Source organism: Microtus oregoni, unplaced genomic scaffold, assembly GCF_018167655.1.
Source record: "Microtus oregoni isolate MIOR12 unplaced genomic scaffold, Mior012 000008F_ref0000371, whole genome shotgun sequence".
NCBI classification, from domain to species: domain Eukaryota; kingdom Metazoa; phylum Chordata; class Mammalia; order Rodentia; family Cricetidae; genus Microtus; species Microtus oregoni.
The window spans coordinates 22,071,114-22,085,950 of record NW_024543067.1 but is presented as its reverse complement, the minus strand read 5'-3'; the positions used below and the strand labels follow the sequence as shown (position 1 = coordinate 22,085,950).

The 14,837-nt window shown below is 36.8% G+C and overlaps 1 protein-coding gene across 1 annotated transcript in view; it reads right to left on the bottom strand.

Moving 5' to 3' along the window:
- Cngb3 (cyclic nucleotide gated channel subunit beta 3) overlaps positions 1-3,170 on the bottom strand; it is a 149,507-nt gene extending 146,337 nt beyond the window's left edge. The window contains exons 1-2 of the mRNA XM_041657795.1: positions 3,060-3,170; positions 2,361-2,442 (exon numbers count right to left, since the gene is read on the bottom strand). Coding sequence (XP_041513729.1) covers positions 2,361-2,442; positions 3,060-3,170 — 193 coding nt within the window. The remainder of the gene's footprint in view (positions 1-2,360; positions 2,443-3,059) is intronic.
- Positions 3,171-14,837: the final 11,667 nt, after the last annotated feature.

Here is a 14,837-nt window from a genome sequence, read left to right as displayed (position 1 = left end):
CATTTTTGTTTGGTATTATTATGAGTATTATCTAAGTGAACCTGGCTTGTGGTTTTTGCCTATATATGTCACCCCAAATGAGGAGTGGGAGTTCTCCCTTCTGCACTGCGTTGTATGTAATGGACATCTCCCAGCAAGCTGGTAAAAGAACCTTGCTTTTGCATTCTGGACTTGACTGGATTCCGGTGGTCTCTCTGGGGTCTCAACTTGGGCACAACAAAACCAAGAGATGTCCTTGAAAAATAAGTGAGTAAATAAGTATGTTCGGGAGCCTTGAGAGATTTTCTCCTTACTTTTAAAAAAATACATGATGAAAGTAGAGAAGAACGCAAAAACAAAAATCCAAGACTGATGCAGCAGAGAAATCGGTATCTTTATTATGTTGTCCTTTTGACTGGGAACATCTTATTTCCTTTAAATTATTCATGTCTCCTGCATATCTATCTGCTCAGGTCAGTTACTTTTTTTTTCCACATATGTTCTTTCAGAGTCCTTAACTAATGAGAATGGGGCCATGTTCAGAGGAATGCTTCTGAAAGCAGCAGTATTCATTGATCGGAATTTATTCACTTATGACTTTACTTTTTTCTTTTTTCTTTAAATTAACTTCTTTCCCTCATGGCTAAGGATTGAATCCAGGATATTTAGCACGTTACCCAAGTCCTGTACTACTCAGCTGTGCACCTAGCCTGCAAATCTTTTCTTTATTTGCAGACCTCCCTGTGATTTTCATCTATTTCTTATTTTTTCTTTCTTAGAGATAGGAAGTTTAGGGTAATAGAAACTGAATGTACCTCAGTTTATTAAGCAATACTGTATTCTGCTCTAAAGATCCCCTTCCATTGCTTTTTCTTAGTTCTAATGAAGATTTCATAAAGGGAGAAGCAAGTGAGATGTGCTGGCAAAAGAAACTAAGAATAGAATGCATTGGGTGCTGGAAAGCCAGGTGAAGGTATTTATGTTTTGTCCTGAAGGCAGTATCAAGGCACTCACAGTTCTTGAGCTGAGCTGTGGGGTCAAAGTGGTAGTTACAGGAAAACAACACAACCATAGTACTCATGCTTGAGAAAAAGAGAGAAACTGAGTGAAACGGACTCCTAAATAGAAGATACTCCTAAATAGATACCACTTAGTGCCTGAGTGCAGTATAGGTATGACTTTCCCACAAAGGCCTGGCTCAGGATGATGTACCTGAGAGTGTAAGGAAGTCAGTCAGCTTCTGCAGTATCACTAAGGCAGATGAGGTACAGACCTTATGGAGCTTATGGTAGAGAAATAAAACATGAGTGAGGTTTTGAGTTGAGGGGAGACTTTTAAGAATTGATAGTCGCAAAGACAGTGAAGAGAAGGAGCTTATTGGAAGAAGAAGATAGAGAGTAACGAAATTGTTTTAATCACAATATTTTTGAAACACACACATATGTATATGCAGTGCTAATTGGAAAATCCTGGATTGAGTTTCACAGAGTAATTGTCCTGATATGGTTTTGGAGTTATCCATGTAGAACGGAGTTTGCAGCCTTGGGAAGACAGGCTTTCCAGATGAGCGAGTACAGAGGAGAGGGGCGATGAAGCTTGAAACATGTGCTGCCACATCCGCTTTACTGTCTTAATAACAACACTGCCTGAAATTCCACTGCTCATGATCTGTTTGATTTTCTCTGTAGCATAACTTCTTTATGAACAAAGATTTAGCTATTGTTGTAGAACACCGTACCTGTACTTCAAGGCGACAGCGTGGTACGTAGCACATGGTAAGTAATAAGAAATATCCAGTGAGGGCCTGGGAATATGACTGGGTGGGTAAAGTGCTGGCTCTGGAAGCTTGTGGACCCCAGCACCTATATAAAAGCTGCATGTTTAAGTCTGTAATCACCAATTAGGGGATAATGGATTCATCCCTAGGACCTGTGGTTCAGCAAGTATAGCTAAAAGTGGTGAGTTACAGGTCCTGTGAGGGACCCTGTCTCAAAATGTAAGATGGAGACCAGTTGAGGAAGACACTTGATGGTAACCTCTGACTTTCACATGTACTTCACAGTCAAGTGCACTCCATCAAGCACATGCAACTCTGTCTCTCTCAATATCACATACACACACACACACACACACACACACACACACACACACACATGCATGGGTGCCTGTGTATGCCTCTTCCCAAGCACAGTATCTAGAAAATGTACTAAATGAATGAATAAGTAACTGGATGAAAATGTAATATTTTTACAAATAATTCAGTTCTTCAAACTGTCTATAACATTAAATAATTTGCTTGGCCAAGGACAAATATTTGATTTAATAATACATTTAAACAAAGACATATTTTATCCCCCGCCCCCAACAGGTACCATTCTGACCTTGTTCTTTGATGTGTGACTTTTCACATGTGACTGATGTCCTTCTGGTCCTTAGAGATTCTTTTTCACTTTTGTTCTCTCCCTTTGAGAAACAAAATAGATATTGTAGTTACTCTAAAATAAAGTTGAATGTGAAATGTCACTGTTCTCACTCAGTTATGTAATTATTAAGACTGAACATCTATCTGTAATTTCCTACAAATTATTATTTTTGCCCCAAATAGATATTCTTGGCCTTGCTACTGAAAAAAATTACTATTGAATCAGCTTTGACAATCTTTTCCCCACAATTAACAAGACATTTTTTGTCAACGTTTCCCTGGCTCATAGTCCTCCCAGTTTTGGTCTTCACATTACCCTAGGGTTTTCCCATGTTTTTAGTGGTAAAATTTTAAACAATGGGAGAAGGTAGCAGTTTCATCCCATCATCACTAACTTTGTTCTCTTCATGGTTTTGCCTTTGTCTGAATATGTTTTTCTAGTCTTCCAAGTTCAAATATAACTCCCAAACACCATTATCCTCTCTCTAAATATGTATACACAGAATATATAAATTAATAAGAACATGGCTTAAACAGTACTCAACCTTGAGTTACCATGTAAAACTGTTGGGCAATCTTCACACGGCAGCATTTATTAGCTGCCACTAGTAAACAAAGGATGAGACTCAAGGCTGACTTAGGAACATAAAGAACATACCTGTGCTGTGGATGGCCAAGACTGACTACTCAGGTGAGGGCAGTGCTCCTTCTCCGTCCTCCCTTCCATAGGCTTCACTTTGTTGAATTTTATTGTCAGTGATTTAAACATCTTCTCTGTGGCAGTTCTGAAAGACCTCTGAATTTGTGACCCTGTATCTTGAAGAGGAGAGATGTACTTTGTTTTTCTTTCCATTAGAAGACAAGCCAATTAGTTGTTTAATCAGGATTTTGTTTTGGTTAATTCCTACAGGCGACTCCCAAGCTAGGCAGGGCTTTGGCTTAAAAGCAGTAAATTACTTCTGCTTGGGTAATTTGTGCTCTGTTTATGAACTTTGGAGAATCAAAATGCTCCTGTGAATAATTTAAGATGAGAAGATTAAACAAGTGGATTTGAATTGTTTAAATATGATCACACTGCCCATTGACTTGTTTTCTTCATTTCTAATTGTTCACCTTCCTATCTGTACCTAATTTTAACAAAGGAATATATGTGAATGATTAACAAATGAAACACGCATGAAGGCTCTAATATAAAGCATATAATTTGCTTTGCCAAAGTGCCCATTTCTGGTCATGAAACATGACTTTACTAATAAGCTTTCTTTAGTCTGTTCATTTAGTGGGTTGAAAAGCCAGTGTAATCTAGTCTTTGTGTGAAGATCCAGTTCTCAAGTCTTTTGGGAGTCAGAGGTGTATGATCAAGAATTGATAGAGAATCTTCTTTCTCTGTCCAGAACCCAAGTTTCTTTGATGTTCTGCGCTATCAAGTGCTTTCTTTGGGATATCAGGTTATAAAGTTGTACAATTGTGTGAGTTTTTTTTTTTTTGTAGTTATCACTGATGTGTGTGTGTGTGTGGCCTGCAGGTCAGAGTCATGGTTTCTCACTGAACTTGGCACTCATAGATTCAGCTTTAATGACTGCAAGCAAGCCACAGGAGCCATTTTGTCTCCACCTCCCACACACTGAGATTTTAGGGCAGGTGAGGGCTAATGTGTCTAGATATTTCTAGCGTGTGTGGGGGAGTCTAAACTAGGATCCTTATTCTTGTACAGTGGGCACTTTACGGGCTGAAACATCATCTTTGTTTTTATAGTCCACAGATTCCAATTTCTGATGACCACATATTCATGAATGTGAGGTCATCCACTGGGGAGCGGGCAGCCTACCAGTGACTTAAGTCATTAAAGAAAGCAGGCTTTCTCTTTCCCAGAAGCTATCAACTGCCAATAGCTTCTAAACTAGGGGTGGGTGATTCATGAGTCCACCCTGTCCATGCTGGACTGTAGACTGGCTTGATCTTTGCAGAACTTGTTCTGGCAGTGTTAACTGGACCCAGCAAAGAGGGGATTATAGATATTTCATTTACCATTGAGCACTCCTTGAATTCAGAAAGGCTCTAGCAGGCCTATTCATACCAAACATGGTGCCAATAAGTTTTGCCTTTTACCTTTCTCCTCCTTGCTAAACCATTAGATTACATTTAAAAAGCTAACCACCATGGTTTATTCCCTTATTTGGCTACCTACTCATTCCTGAAATTGATTACTGAGGTTCAACTATAAAAGGACATCAAGTTTCGGCAATAAAAATATAAATTTTGACTAACCTAGTTAAAATACCAATCTGAATTTACCAATATATCCTAGCTCATTCTAACATAGACCACCATTCTTCTTTCCTCTTAACATTAATATTTGCTACTGTTTCTGCCCAAGGCATATTCAGCTACCTTGTCTCTGCCTTGCTTAATAAAGGGTATCTTTGAATTTGGCTTGTGCTTGAAAATTGATGTTTGGTTATGGTCTGTGCCTATATTGGGATCCAGAGGGGAGCTCTCCTAGGTACATAGATTACCTTCATTTACTCTTTGGATTTTGACCAACGGTGAATTTCTGTGTAAAATCTTGTCTTCTGCACACACAAGCACAAAATATTTTCTGATGAGGTTTGAGATGAGGGGCATAGATTTTGATCATTGGGACTGTGTATGTGAATCAAGGTAAGCCTTTTTCCCCCAACAAGATATTTAAGTTTTCTTTCAAGTTTAAATTTTGTGTCCTCCCTACCTTCAGAGGATCTTTCCAATGAGCAAGGTGAAGACAAGGGGAAGGACAAGGGTTTGGAAGGATTGGAAGTCAATGTGAGTATAAGCAATTGTCCTTCAATATAAATCTGACCATTTGTCTAATTCCATCAGCTTGGCAACTCTTCAATTCTAAATTACAGTGTCCATATTTCTTGCCAAGACACTCTGGCCAGCTATCATTGCCTGTTGCCTAACTCTCTTGTTTCATCTGTGGCCTCCGCTTTTTGCTCTCAACACCTGCCATAATAAATTATTTTGAATTACTCTGCTTTTAGTTCTGTTCTTGACTGTTGTGGTTTAAAAGTGAAATTTCACCCATAGGCTCATGTTTTGAGCACTTGTTTCCCATCTGGTGGCACTATTGGAGGAGACCATTTCTAGAAGGTACATGTCCCAGCATGTAGAGGTAGGTGCTGGGACAGACCTTTGAAGGCTACTAACTTTGTGCTTCCTGGGCTGTTGTTGGGATAAGCTTAACTACATCTCACTCTTACTACTACAGATAAGGCTGTTCTCCACCCCCCACGATGAACTGAAAACCTTGAGCTGTGGTAATCTTACTCATTTCATGTGTTTTGGTCAGTTGTCACAGGTGTAACAGTAACCCTTATAATGTCTTGCTTGGCTCATATGGCTATTTTCTATTTCTGTTGTTTCTCTTGTTTATCCTACTGTAGCTGGCTGTTTTCTTCTTTCAGCTCTCTTTCCTCTCCTCTCCTTTACCATGGGCAAATGGGTAGATGGTCTTTCTTTCCTCTCCTCTCCTTTACCCTGGGCGAATGGGTAGACAGTCTCTCTTTTGCTGTTACAGTCACACCTTGTGTCACACATAGATATCGTTATCAATTCTCATTTTAAAACCATTTCTGGGTCCTCTTTTTGCTATCACACTACTCACTTCCTCCGGTGATGCTTTGGCCTCTTTTAGCTCTTTGTGTTTAGCTCTGTCTTTGGGATAAAGTGGATACTCTCAGAATGTTTCTTGAATGAATGATGGACACTGATCCAGATCATCTTTCAACTGTGGAGTAAGAATAACGGAATTTCCATAGCTGATGAAGAACAGAAGAACCAGAGAGATGTCTTTGAAACTGAGCAATTGCTGTGGTCCCGTTTCAGCTTTCCAATGCACCCAGGGCAAGTTTCATGTATGACCAACTGTATATTTCCACCTGAGCACTTGAAACAACAGGATCTCAAATGCTTATTATACAATAAGGTTATATGATTCAGTAAATGAAAGCCTTAAACTTTAATGTTTCCAGAAAACATCTTGTTCTCATCTCTGACAGAAAAGCTGAAAGTCTCAACCTACCACTGGCAAGGAGACAAAACTAACTTGTAAGAGGCAAATTAGCTCCCAGTGGAAACATCTGAAATCCTATCACTGATGAGTCCTTATAGGAAAGGTAACATTTTTCAAACAAGACTCCTAGTAAGTAAAAACAGTGTGGTGGGTCCTCCAGCATTGGTCCAGATAATATCATATAAGTGGTACTTAAGTATGTTAATACTACCAATATAAATGTCACCATTTTATTAATCTTTTTTCTTTCATTTTGAAGAAGCAAGAAATTCCTGTTTATTTTTAATGTAAAGAAAACTTAATGCAACTAAAACGTCACGATGGTCAAGCATGGCTGATACTAAATTACTGGTTACAGTAAACGTAGCACTTCCTTACCATCTGATTTATACTTTCCCATTATATCACTGTGTGTCCTTTGCTTACCATCTCTGGTGTCTACGACATCACTTGTAAGACAGATCACTATTTAATTAAGCTTCTTTTAGCCCATCTTCTGTAGGAGGAAGGGAGTTGACCGGTTTCAACCGGTTCTGTAACCCAAGGGGAAATCCTCTGGGGCTAGTTAGCATGAGCATGCACACTGCTAACTTTCCCTTCAGCCAACCTAGAGTCAGTCTCTGCACGTGGTGACTGGAGGTATCAGGAGACCAGATGACAAGAACCAAAGAGGAGCGGACAAAACAGCTTTCCTGACTACCCCCCCCCCACTCCCTTGGGCCTTGGCAGGAGGATACAAAGGCCACCCCTGCATCCTCAATGAGTCTACTTTAGCTTCCCACCTAGCTCGTGGAGTCCCTTACCCCAAGGGGTGGCCCAGAGGGACAGTCACTGCAACACCGGTGGGGGGCTACCCGGTTGGCAGGCCTTAGGGTGACTCAGGGAGGAAGTACCTGCCACACAGGCTCATGTGGGCTGGTTTGGGCAGGGCGACTGCATTTTAAGTAGGCTGGTCTACAGTTTATTCTACATCTCCCAAATCAAGCAGAAGACTGCCTTACCTGGAATGACTGGTAATAAAAAGAAAATTAAATCACCAAAGCTGTGTTCCTTCAAAGAAATGCAATAAGAACACACAAGCGCTAAATAAAGCTGAATGCTTCAGTAAATACAGTATCTTAAATGTCACTAAAACAACTGAAGTTCTGTTTTGATATATGACTTTTAGGAAGATTTAAGCAATTCTCTGAGATTCCTCTCAGTAAAACTCAAATATCCTAGCTATAGTTTCTTTTTTTAAATATATTTATTTATTATTATGTATACAATATTCTGTCTGTGTGTATGTCTGCAGGCCAGAAGAGGGCATCAGACGTCATTACAGATGGTTGTGAGCCACCATGTGGTTGTCGGGAATTGAACTCAGGACCTTTGGAAGAGCAGGCAATGCTCTTAACCACTGAGCCATCTCTCCAGCCCCTAGCTATAGTTTCTAAAGAGAAGAATAACCACAGAGTATAAAGGAAATAACCAGTTAATAGTCCATAACCCCCCAAATGACTGACAAGAAACAAACAAGTCTGTTTATTGGAGTGGTATCTATTTTTAGGAAAAGCAAAAAAACTAATAATAATTCTGAACATTGAGTCATGAAAATTCATTGTACTGAGGACATACTCTTAGTAAGGCAGGAAAGGAAGTGATTAAATTGTGAGTGCTTTTTTTCAGGAATAAGTATTCAGAGGAAAACAGCATTCAATTCTATTTCAACTTCATATGTGATCCAAGTTTAGGGAAGAGTATACATGATAGTATATATGGTAATTAGATATATTATTTTGTATAAATTGAGTACTTAATAAATATTTTTCAATTTGTTAAACAATATTGACCAAGACAGAAAGAGAGAGGGGGGCTGTCATCACAACTTTCACGGTAGAGGCATGTGAGCACTTTTGTATGAGCCTATATGAACAGTAACCTGGTCTGTCTTTGTGTGAGTGTTTTATTAAACAGAGACTGGAGCTTTGCTGAGGAGATCTTGTTTATGACTGGTTTTGAAGATAGGGAATTCTCCTAGCAGTTGGGACAGAATGCTTCAGACAAAAATAGCATCCAGTCAATTGAGGTATCATTGTAAGAAGCAATTTGGTGAGGCCAGCAAAATATACCCACAGCACAGATTTGTTAAATTGCAGCTCAGTATCAGTAACAAGTAAGAAACACACACACACACACACACACACACACACACACACACAACTTTGCTTATATTATATATAATTACAAATCAGATCACTTTCCAAAGGGGACCAAAGACACTTATTTTAGGTTCTTTTTGTTTTATGGGGTTAATAACTGCTAATTTTAGATGAAAAAGTAAGTGCTCAAATAAAACTTCTTACTACATTAAGATTTTTCTTGACTTGATGACATCGAATATTTAATGAAACTTAAATCCATCAAGTGGAGTTATAGAAACTGATAGTCAAAAAAACATTTACATACATCATAAAATATGTATAACTGTATTTAAAGTGTTTGTCATGGTAATTTTTGTGTAATAATAAATTTAGCATATTAGATTTTTTTCTTCAGTCACCTACAGATACATGTGACTACATGTGAAATAATTCAGTAGACATGGGGAATTTAGAACACTAACATGATTTTAAATCTAGTACTTCAGCAACTAGAAGTGCTTTCTGTTTTTTATTACAATATTTGAAGTTTTAAATTTATAATTAAAAAGTATGATCAGCAAGTGTAACAGATATTAAAGATAAAAATGCCTTCAGGAAATTAATAGCTAGTGGCATCTGTGACTAATGAATACTATATTGGTTTAAGCTGTGACTAATAAAATAAATGTTTAGAAAAAAATCCGTTTGTCAGTATATTATGAACAGTAATCATGTTGTGATGGATTTGTTCCATGAATAAGAATGTTCATTGTTTAATAAAGTTGATGATTAGCCTGTTTTAATATTTACTACCAAGTGGAAACTATCATTGTCTTTTTGTTTTCATCCAGTGAGCTAACTAAAAACATTTCAGTTAATTGAACATCATGATCTACGGTTATGCAAGGAGATTAAAAGTTCAATTCCCAAAGAAGATTGCGTATCTACAATTAGCTTCCCAGTTAAGCTGCTTTTAATGGCGCCTTTTCTTTTCTATGTTCTAAATTTATGAATAAGCTGCTCTAATGTTTTAGGAATTTCTGGGCTCAATTAGCGTATTATTTATTCCAATAAAATATGAATCCAACTACTATTGAAATAGTTGCTAGTTTATGAGTTTAGTGATTTTTAATGATAAAAGCTCATATATTTGTTAATGTTTGACCTAGTGTGAGTGGATTATTTCTCAGCATTCAAATTTACCAGATGTAAAACATCTTTGTTAGATTAGGATTCTTAGAACTGAAGGATATTTACAATGTGCATCAATTTGAGATATCACTAAGAATGACTACTAGTTCTTTATTCAGAAGCCAGAGTTTACCTCATTCCAGGTTTCATGGATCTACAGTCTGCCGAGGTCTCCTAATCACTTCATGACCAACCCCCTACAAAGCAAATTTACCATTTTTAAAAACCACCAATCCAGAAGCTTCTTCTGCATCTGTATGTTGCTGACAGTTCTCTTACTCATTAGATTTCCCCCCTCTGTTTATTATATAAAGTAATTACTTGTTTCTTTGATTTATCCTCTGTAAAAATTGTACTTTTTGTCTCTTCTTCACTTGCATTTTTTTTTTTTTTTGCCACCACATCTAAGTACTTGGAAACTGTTCTTCTGCTGCAATAACTCAAGGTTGGCCAGAGAAAGCCCTAAGTAGTGCATGTCAAGTTGAGATCACAGCCTGTGTGTTAGAAGAGGTGGAAACACACTTGGGAGATGGGGCTTAGGCAGAGCCCATGTGAGCAATGGTAGCATTTTTTTCTGTAGCAGAAATGCTGTACATTTTTCTTTAATATCAAAGAGTTCACTTATTTCATTGTGTACAATATCTGGATTTTTAAAAAATATCCCTAATGTTTAATCTACCCATGTATTCATCAGAACTTTGGAAAATATATTTTGAAATATATTAATATTTACCATAAAGTAATGAACACTATACTACAAGACAATAAAGTATGTTTTATGGTGATGCTCTATTTGAATGTTTTGTGTTTTAGTTGGAGTTGTGCTCTACTTATTAGTATATACTAATTATAATTAATTTTTTTCTTAAATATTTGAAACCAAACTGTAGCTATGTATTACATCAGTATTCGTTTTTAAAAACATGGCCCATGATGGGTTTTCCATGCTCAACATATATGCATATGTGGGGAACACTAACTGGATTTAGTGGGCATATTGGGAGGCGTGAGAAAAGTTGTAGGGAGGAAATGGGAAGGTATATATGGTAATACATCTATGAATTTTCAAAAATAAAGCCTTAAAAACCAGGAAGGAAAACTAAAGTCTTAAGAGGAAAAAAATCAACAAACTAAATAAACATTAATGTAAATTCTCATACCAATTTTGTAAACATAATTCATATGTACACATGCCAGAGTTTTAGACCTGAAAGAATGTACATTAACAAACCCAGAATAACTGTTTAGAGCAATGACATTGGTGATGAGCCTGGGAAGAATTTGAGAGACAGTTTGTATTTATTTGATGTATCTCCTTCCTGAATTTCTTACTTTTTTAATGAACAAAAGCAAGGTTTCCAAAACATTTTTTAAAAACACTTCACAGTGTAGTTTATTGTACATAGTATCTGTTCCATAAGGGCACTTTCCTAAAGTATATAATGTATACTTTGTTCTTTTCTTTCTTTTTTAAAGTTCATTAGCCTCCTCTCTTCTCCTAGGAAGTTTCACTGACTCTCTTATATATGTGTGTGCATGTGCATGTGTGTTTGTGTAATTTTATGAATTAATATATAAGCAAGAAGAACTTCAGATGGTATTTGTCTTTCTGACACTGTCATAGTCTTTCTTAATATGACTATTCCCAGTTGCTTCCTTATTTCTTTAAACAACATAACTTCATCATTTTCTTGCTGAAAATTCCATTCTGCATACCACAATTTTTTTAATCATTTGTCTGGTTTTAGAAACCTAGGTTTCTTTAATATTTTAAATACTGTGAACAGTCTTGTAAAAATCATTGATGTTCAAACATACTGTGATATATTGATTTGGAATTGTTGGTAGACATACATGAGTGGTATAGCTGTGTTATATTGTACTTTTTAAAAATTGTTTTTGAGAAATCTACACAATGATGTCTTTTTTGAGACAGTGTCTCACTTTGTAGGATTGGCTGGCCTGTAAACTCACTATGTAGACCAGGCTGGCCTAAAACTCATAGAGATTCACCTATCTACCTGTCAAGTTAAAGGGGTATGCCCCTGTGCCCAGGGGCATAATGATTTTTATAGTGCTTGAATGACATATGTTTTTATTAGCAGTGTATAAAGTTTCCGTTTTGTTCACACCTAACAACAGTAGCAACAAAGTAACAGGAATTAAAAATAATTGTTAATATCCCATTAATATCCCTCAATATCAATGGACTCAATATCAATATCCCTCAATATCAATATCAATTTGCCAATAAAAAGATACATGCTAGACTGGTTATGAAAACAGGATTTATTATTCTGCTGCATACATGAAACTAATCTCAACATCAAAGATAGACATTGCCTATAGTAAAGGGTTGGACAAAGATTCTCTAATTAAATGGACCTAAAAAGGTAGCTGGTGTAGCTATTCTAATATCTAACAAAATAGACTTCCAACGAAAATTAATCAAAAGAGATGGAGAAGGGCATTTCATATTCAACAAAGGAAAATCCACCTTGATCAATTCTGAACATATCTACCCCATATATAAGGACACCACATTTGTAAAAGAAACATTACTAAGGCTTAAATCACAAATAGAACCCCACACTAGAAGGAAGATGTTAATACCCCATTCTTACTAATGGATAGTTCATCCAGACAGAAACTGAACAGAGAAATAATGGAACTAGCAGCATTATTATCAAATGGACCTAACAAATACTTACAGAGCATTTTACCCAAGCACAAAAGAATATATCTTCTTCTCAGCACTTCATTGGACTGTCTCCCAAATTAGCCATGTACTGGGCTATAAAACACGTCTCAGATACAAAAAAATTGAAATAATCCCTTGTATCTTGTCAGACTACCATGGATTAAAGCTGGATTTCAGCAACAGCAGAAACAACAGAAACATACAAACTCAAGGGAACGGAACAACTTTCTACTGAGTTACCACTGGGTCAAGGAAGAAATAAGAAAGACATTGGAGAATACCTAGAATTCAATGAAAATGAATGCACACTATACCTAGACTTACAGGACACAATAAAAATGGTGCTAAAAGGAAAGTCCATAGCACTAAGTGCCTTCATATGATTCTAAAGAGATCTCATACTAGGGACTTAACAGCACACCTGAAAGCTCTAGAACAAAAGTAGCAGACACACCTAAGAGGAGTAGATGGCAGGAAATAATCAAACTGAGAGGTGAAATATAATTTTATTATTAAAGAACAAAAGAAAGATGCACACTGTCACTTTTGAATTTGAAATGCTTGATGTTTTCTTATTTCTCATTTGCTTAGTTGTTATTGTAGTGTGGATTGTTCTTTTGTGTTGCCGTGGATGGTTTATTTTTCTGTTTAGTCGAAGGATTTCGTCACATATCGTCTGGAGCAATCACTTAGATATCATAGCTCAATTCCCAATAATTTTGAAAAATGCTATTTTGAAATAAATCCATATCAAAGAGAGGGCATAATATGAAAATCAAATAGTCAAATAAAAAATACAATCACCTCTAATGTGCCAACTCTTTTATGAAGTAAAGAAACTCTGATATTTCTGCGTGCACTAATATATTTGCTATTGTTAGAGATAAAGTATATAAAAGAATGAAACAGTAGGGATGTGGGGAAGCAGAAAATAGGCAGTTTTGATTAAAGGATAGAATGAAGAGCGGTATAGAAAAGCAATAAGATAATCAAAAACCATTCCAACTCTCAGGAGGTAAAAACTTAAAGTGGGTCATTCTATGGTTTTTCTTTTTGATAATCTATCAGAAGGAAATTTATAAAGGGAAGAAGGAATAAAGAAAAGGAAAATTGAAGAGAGAGAAGAGTATAAAGCAGGGCTAGCAATTATCTAGCCTGCTAACTAAACGTGTATTAAATAAAGGTAGAATAAAAATGAAGGGGAGAAAGTTTATTGGGTTTATGGAATCTGAGAGTAGTCATGCTTTCTTGCTGGTTCCAGTCTTGACTATTAACATTCCTCTCTGGGTTCCAACCTAGCACACCTCTAGGTTGTTCTTTTGTAGGTGTGGTCACACAATGGGGATGCTTAGAGGGTCAGGATGAGGGTGTGGTTCTTGCCTCTGCGTAGACCTTTGGAAAACTGGGTCTCAGATATTGGATGTTGTTCCAGTTCATGAGAGGTCCTTTATTGTTAGATCACAGTTGCTCCTCATATACCTGAGCAGGCCTCATACAGTTGTCAGTTCTGGCCTCTATACCTGGGTGCTTCCTCCTACGAGTGGCTGAGGAACCTTTGTCTAAATTTCCCTACAGACTCTAGCCCTGACTGAGCTTCTCCCTCACTGAATGCTATCTGTGGAAGTTTATTCTCTTCAATCTACAGGTATTTTGCTGTCTAGAGTGTAGCATACAATCTTGTGACCCCCTATGCTCCTTGGGAAAGGGGTTCACTAAAGGTCTGGGACTGCTTAACTATTTACTTAGTATTCTTGACTCTGCTTTGGGCATGTATGTACGTCTGTATTTAAATCTGAGTATCTCTGGAGTCATCTTGATACTGTATTGAATGAGATACAAAGTTATTTCAGCTCCTTTTTGTTTTTAAAGATTTACTCTGTGATCTGCAATGTGATCTTTTTGTTCTCTGTGATGCTGAGAAGGTGAATTGTGTTTTTTTTTTTTTTCAGAAAGAATATCCTGTAAATACCTCATTTGATCTATGCTGTACTTTGGCTTTGAATGTATTTGTTGATTTTTAGTTTGGATGACCTCCTTGAAGATGAGAATGTAGTACTGAAATCATCCACTATATTATTTTACCGAAACCTATCAAATATTTTATTCCCAATACTGCTTAAAAAAAACCGAACTGGGACCCTCAAAACATTTGGGTGCACATGTTTTATAATGTTTTATCTTCTTGTTGTGTTCTTCTTTCCACTAATCTGCAGTGCCCTTCTAATATATTTCTTATAATTTTGCTTTGAATTAGATTTTATCAGACATCAGAATGTCTACCCCAGCTTATTTTGGTTTCCATTTACTTGAACTGACATTCATTCTCTGACTCTCGGTTTATTAACCAGTGAGGTGTGTTTCTTAAAT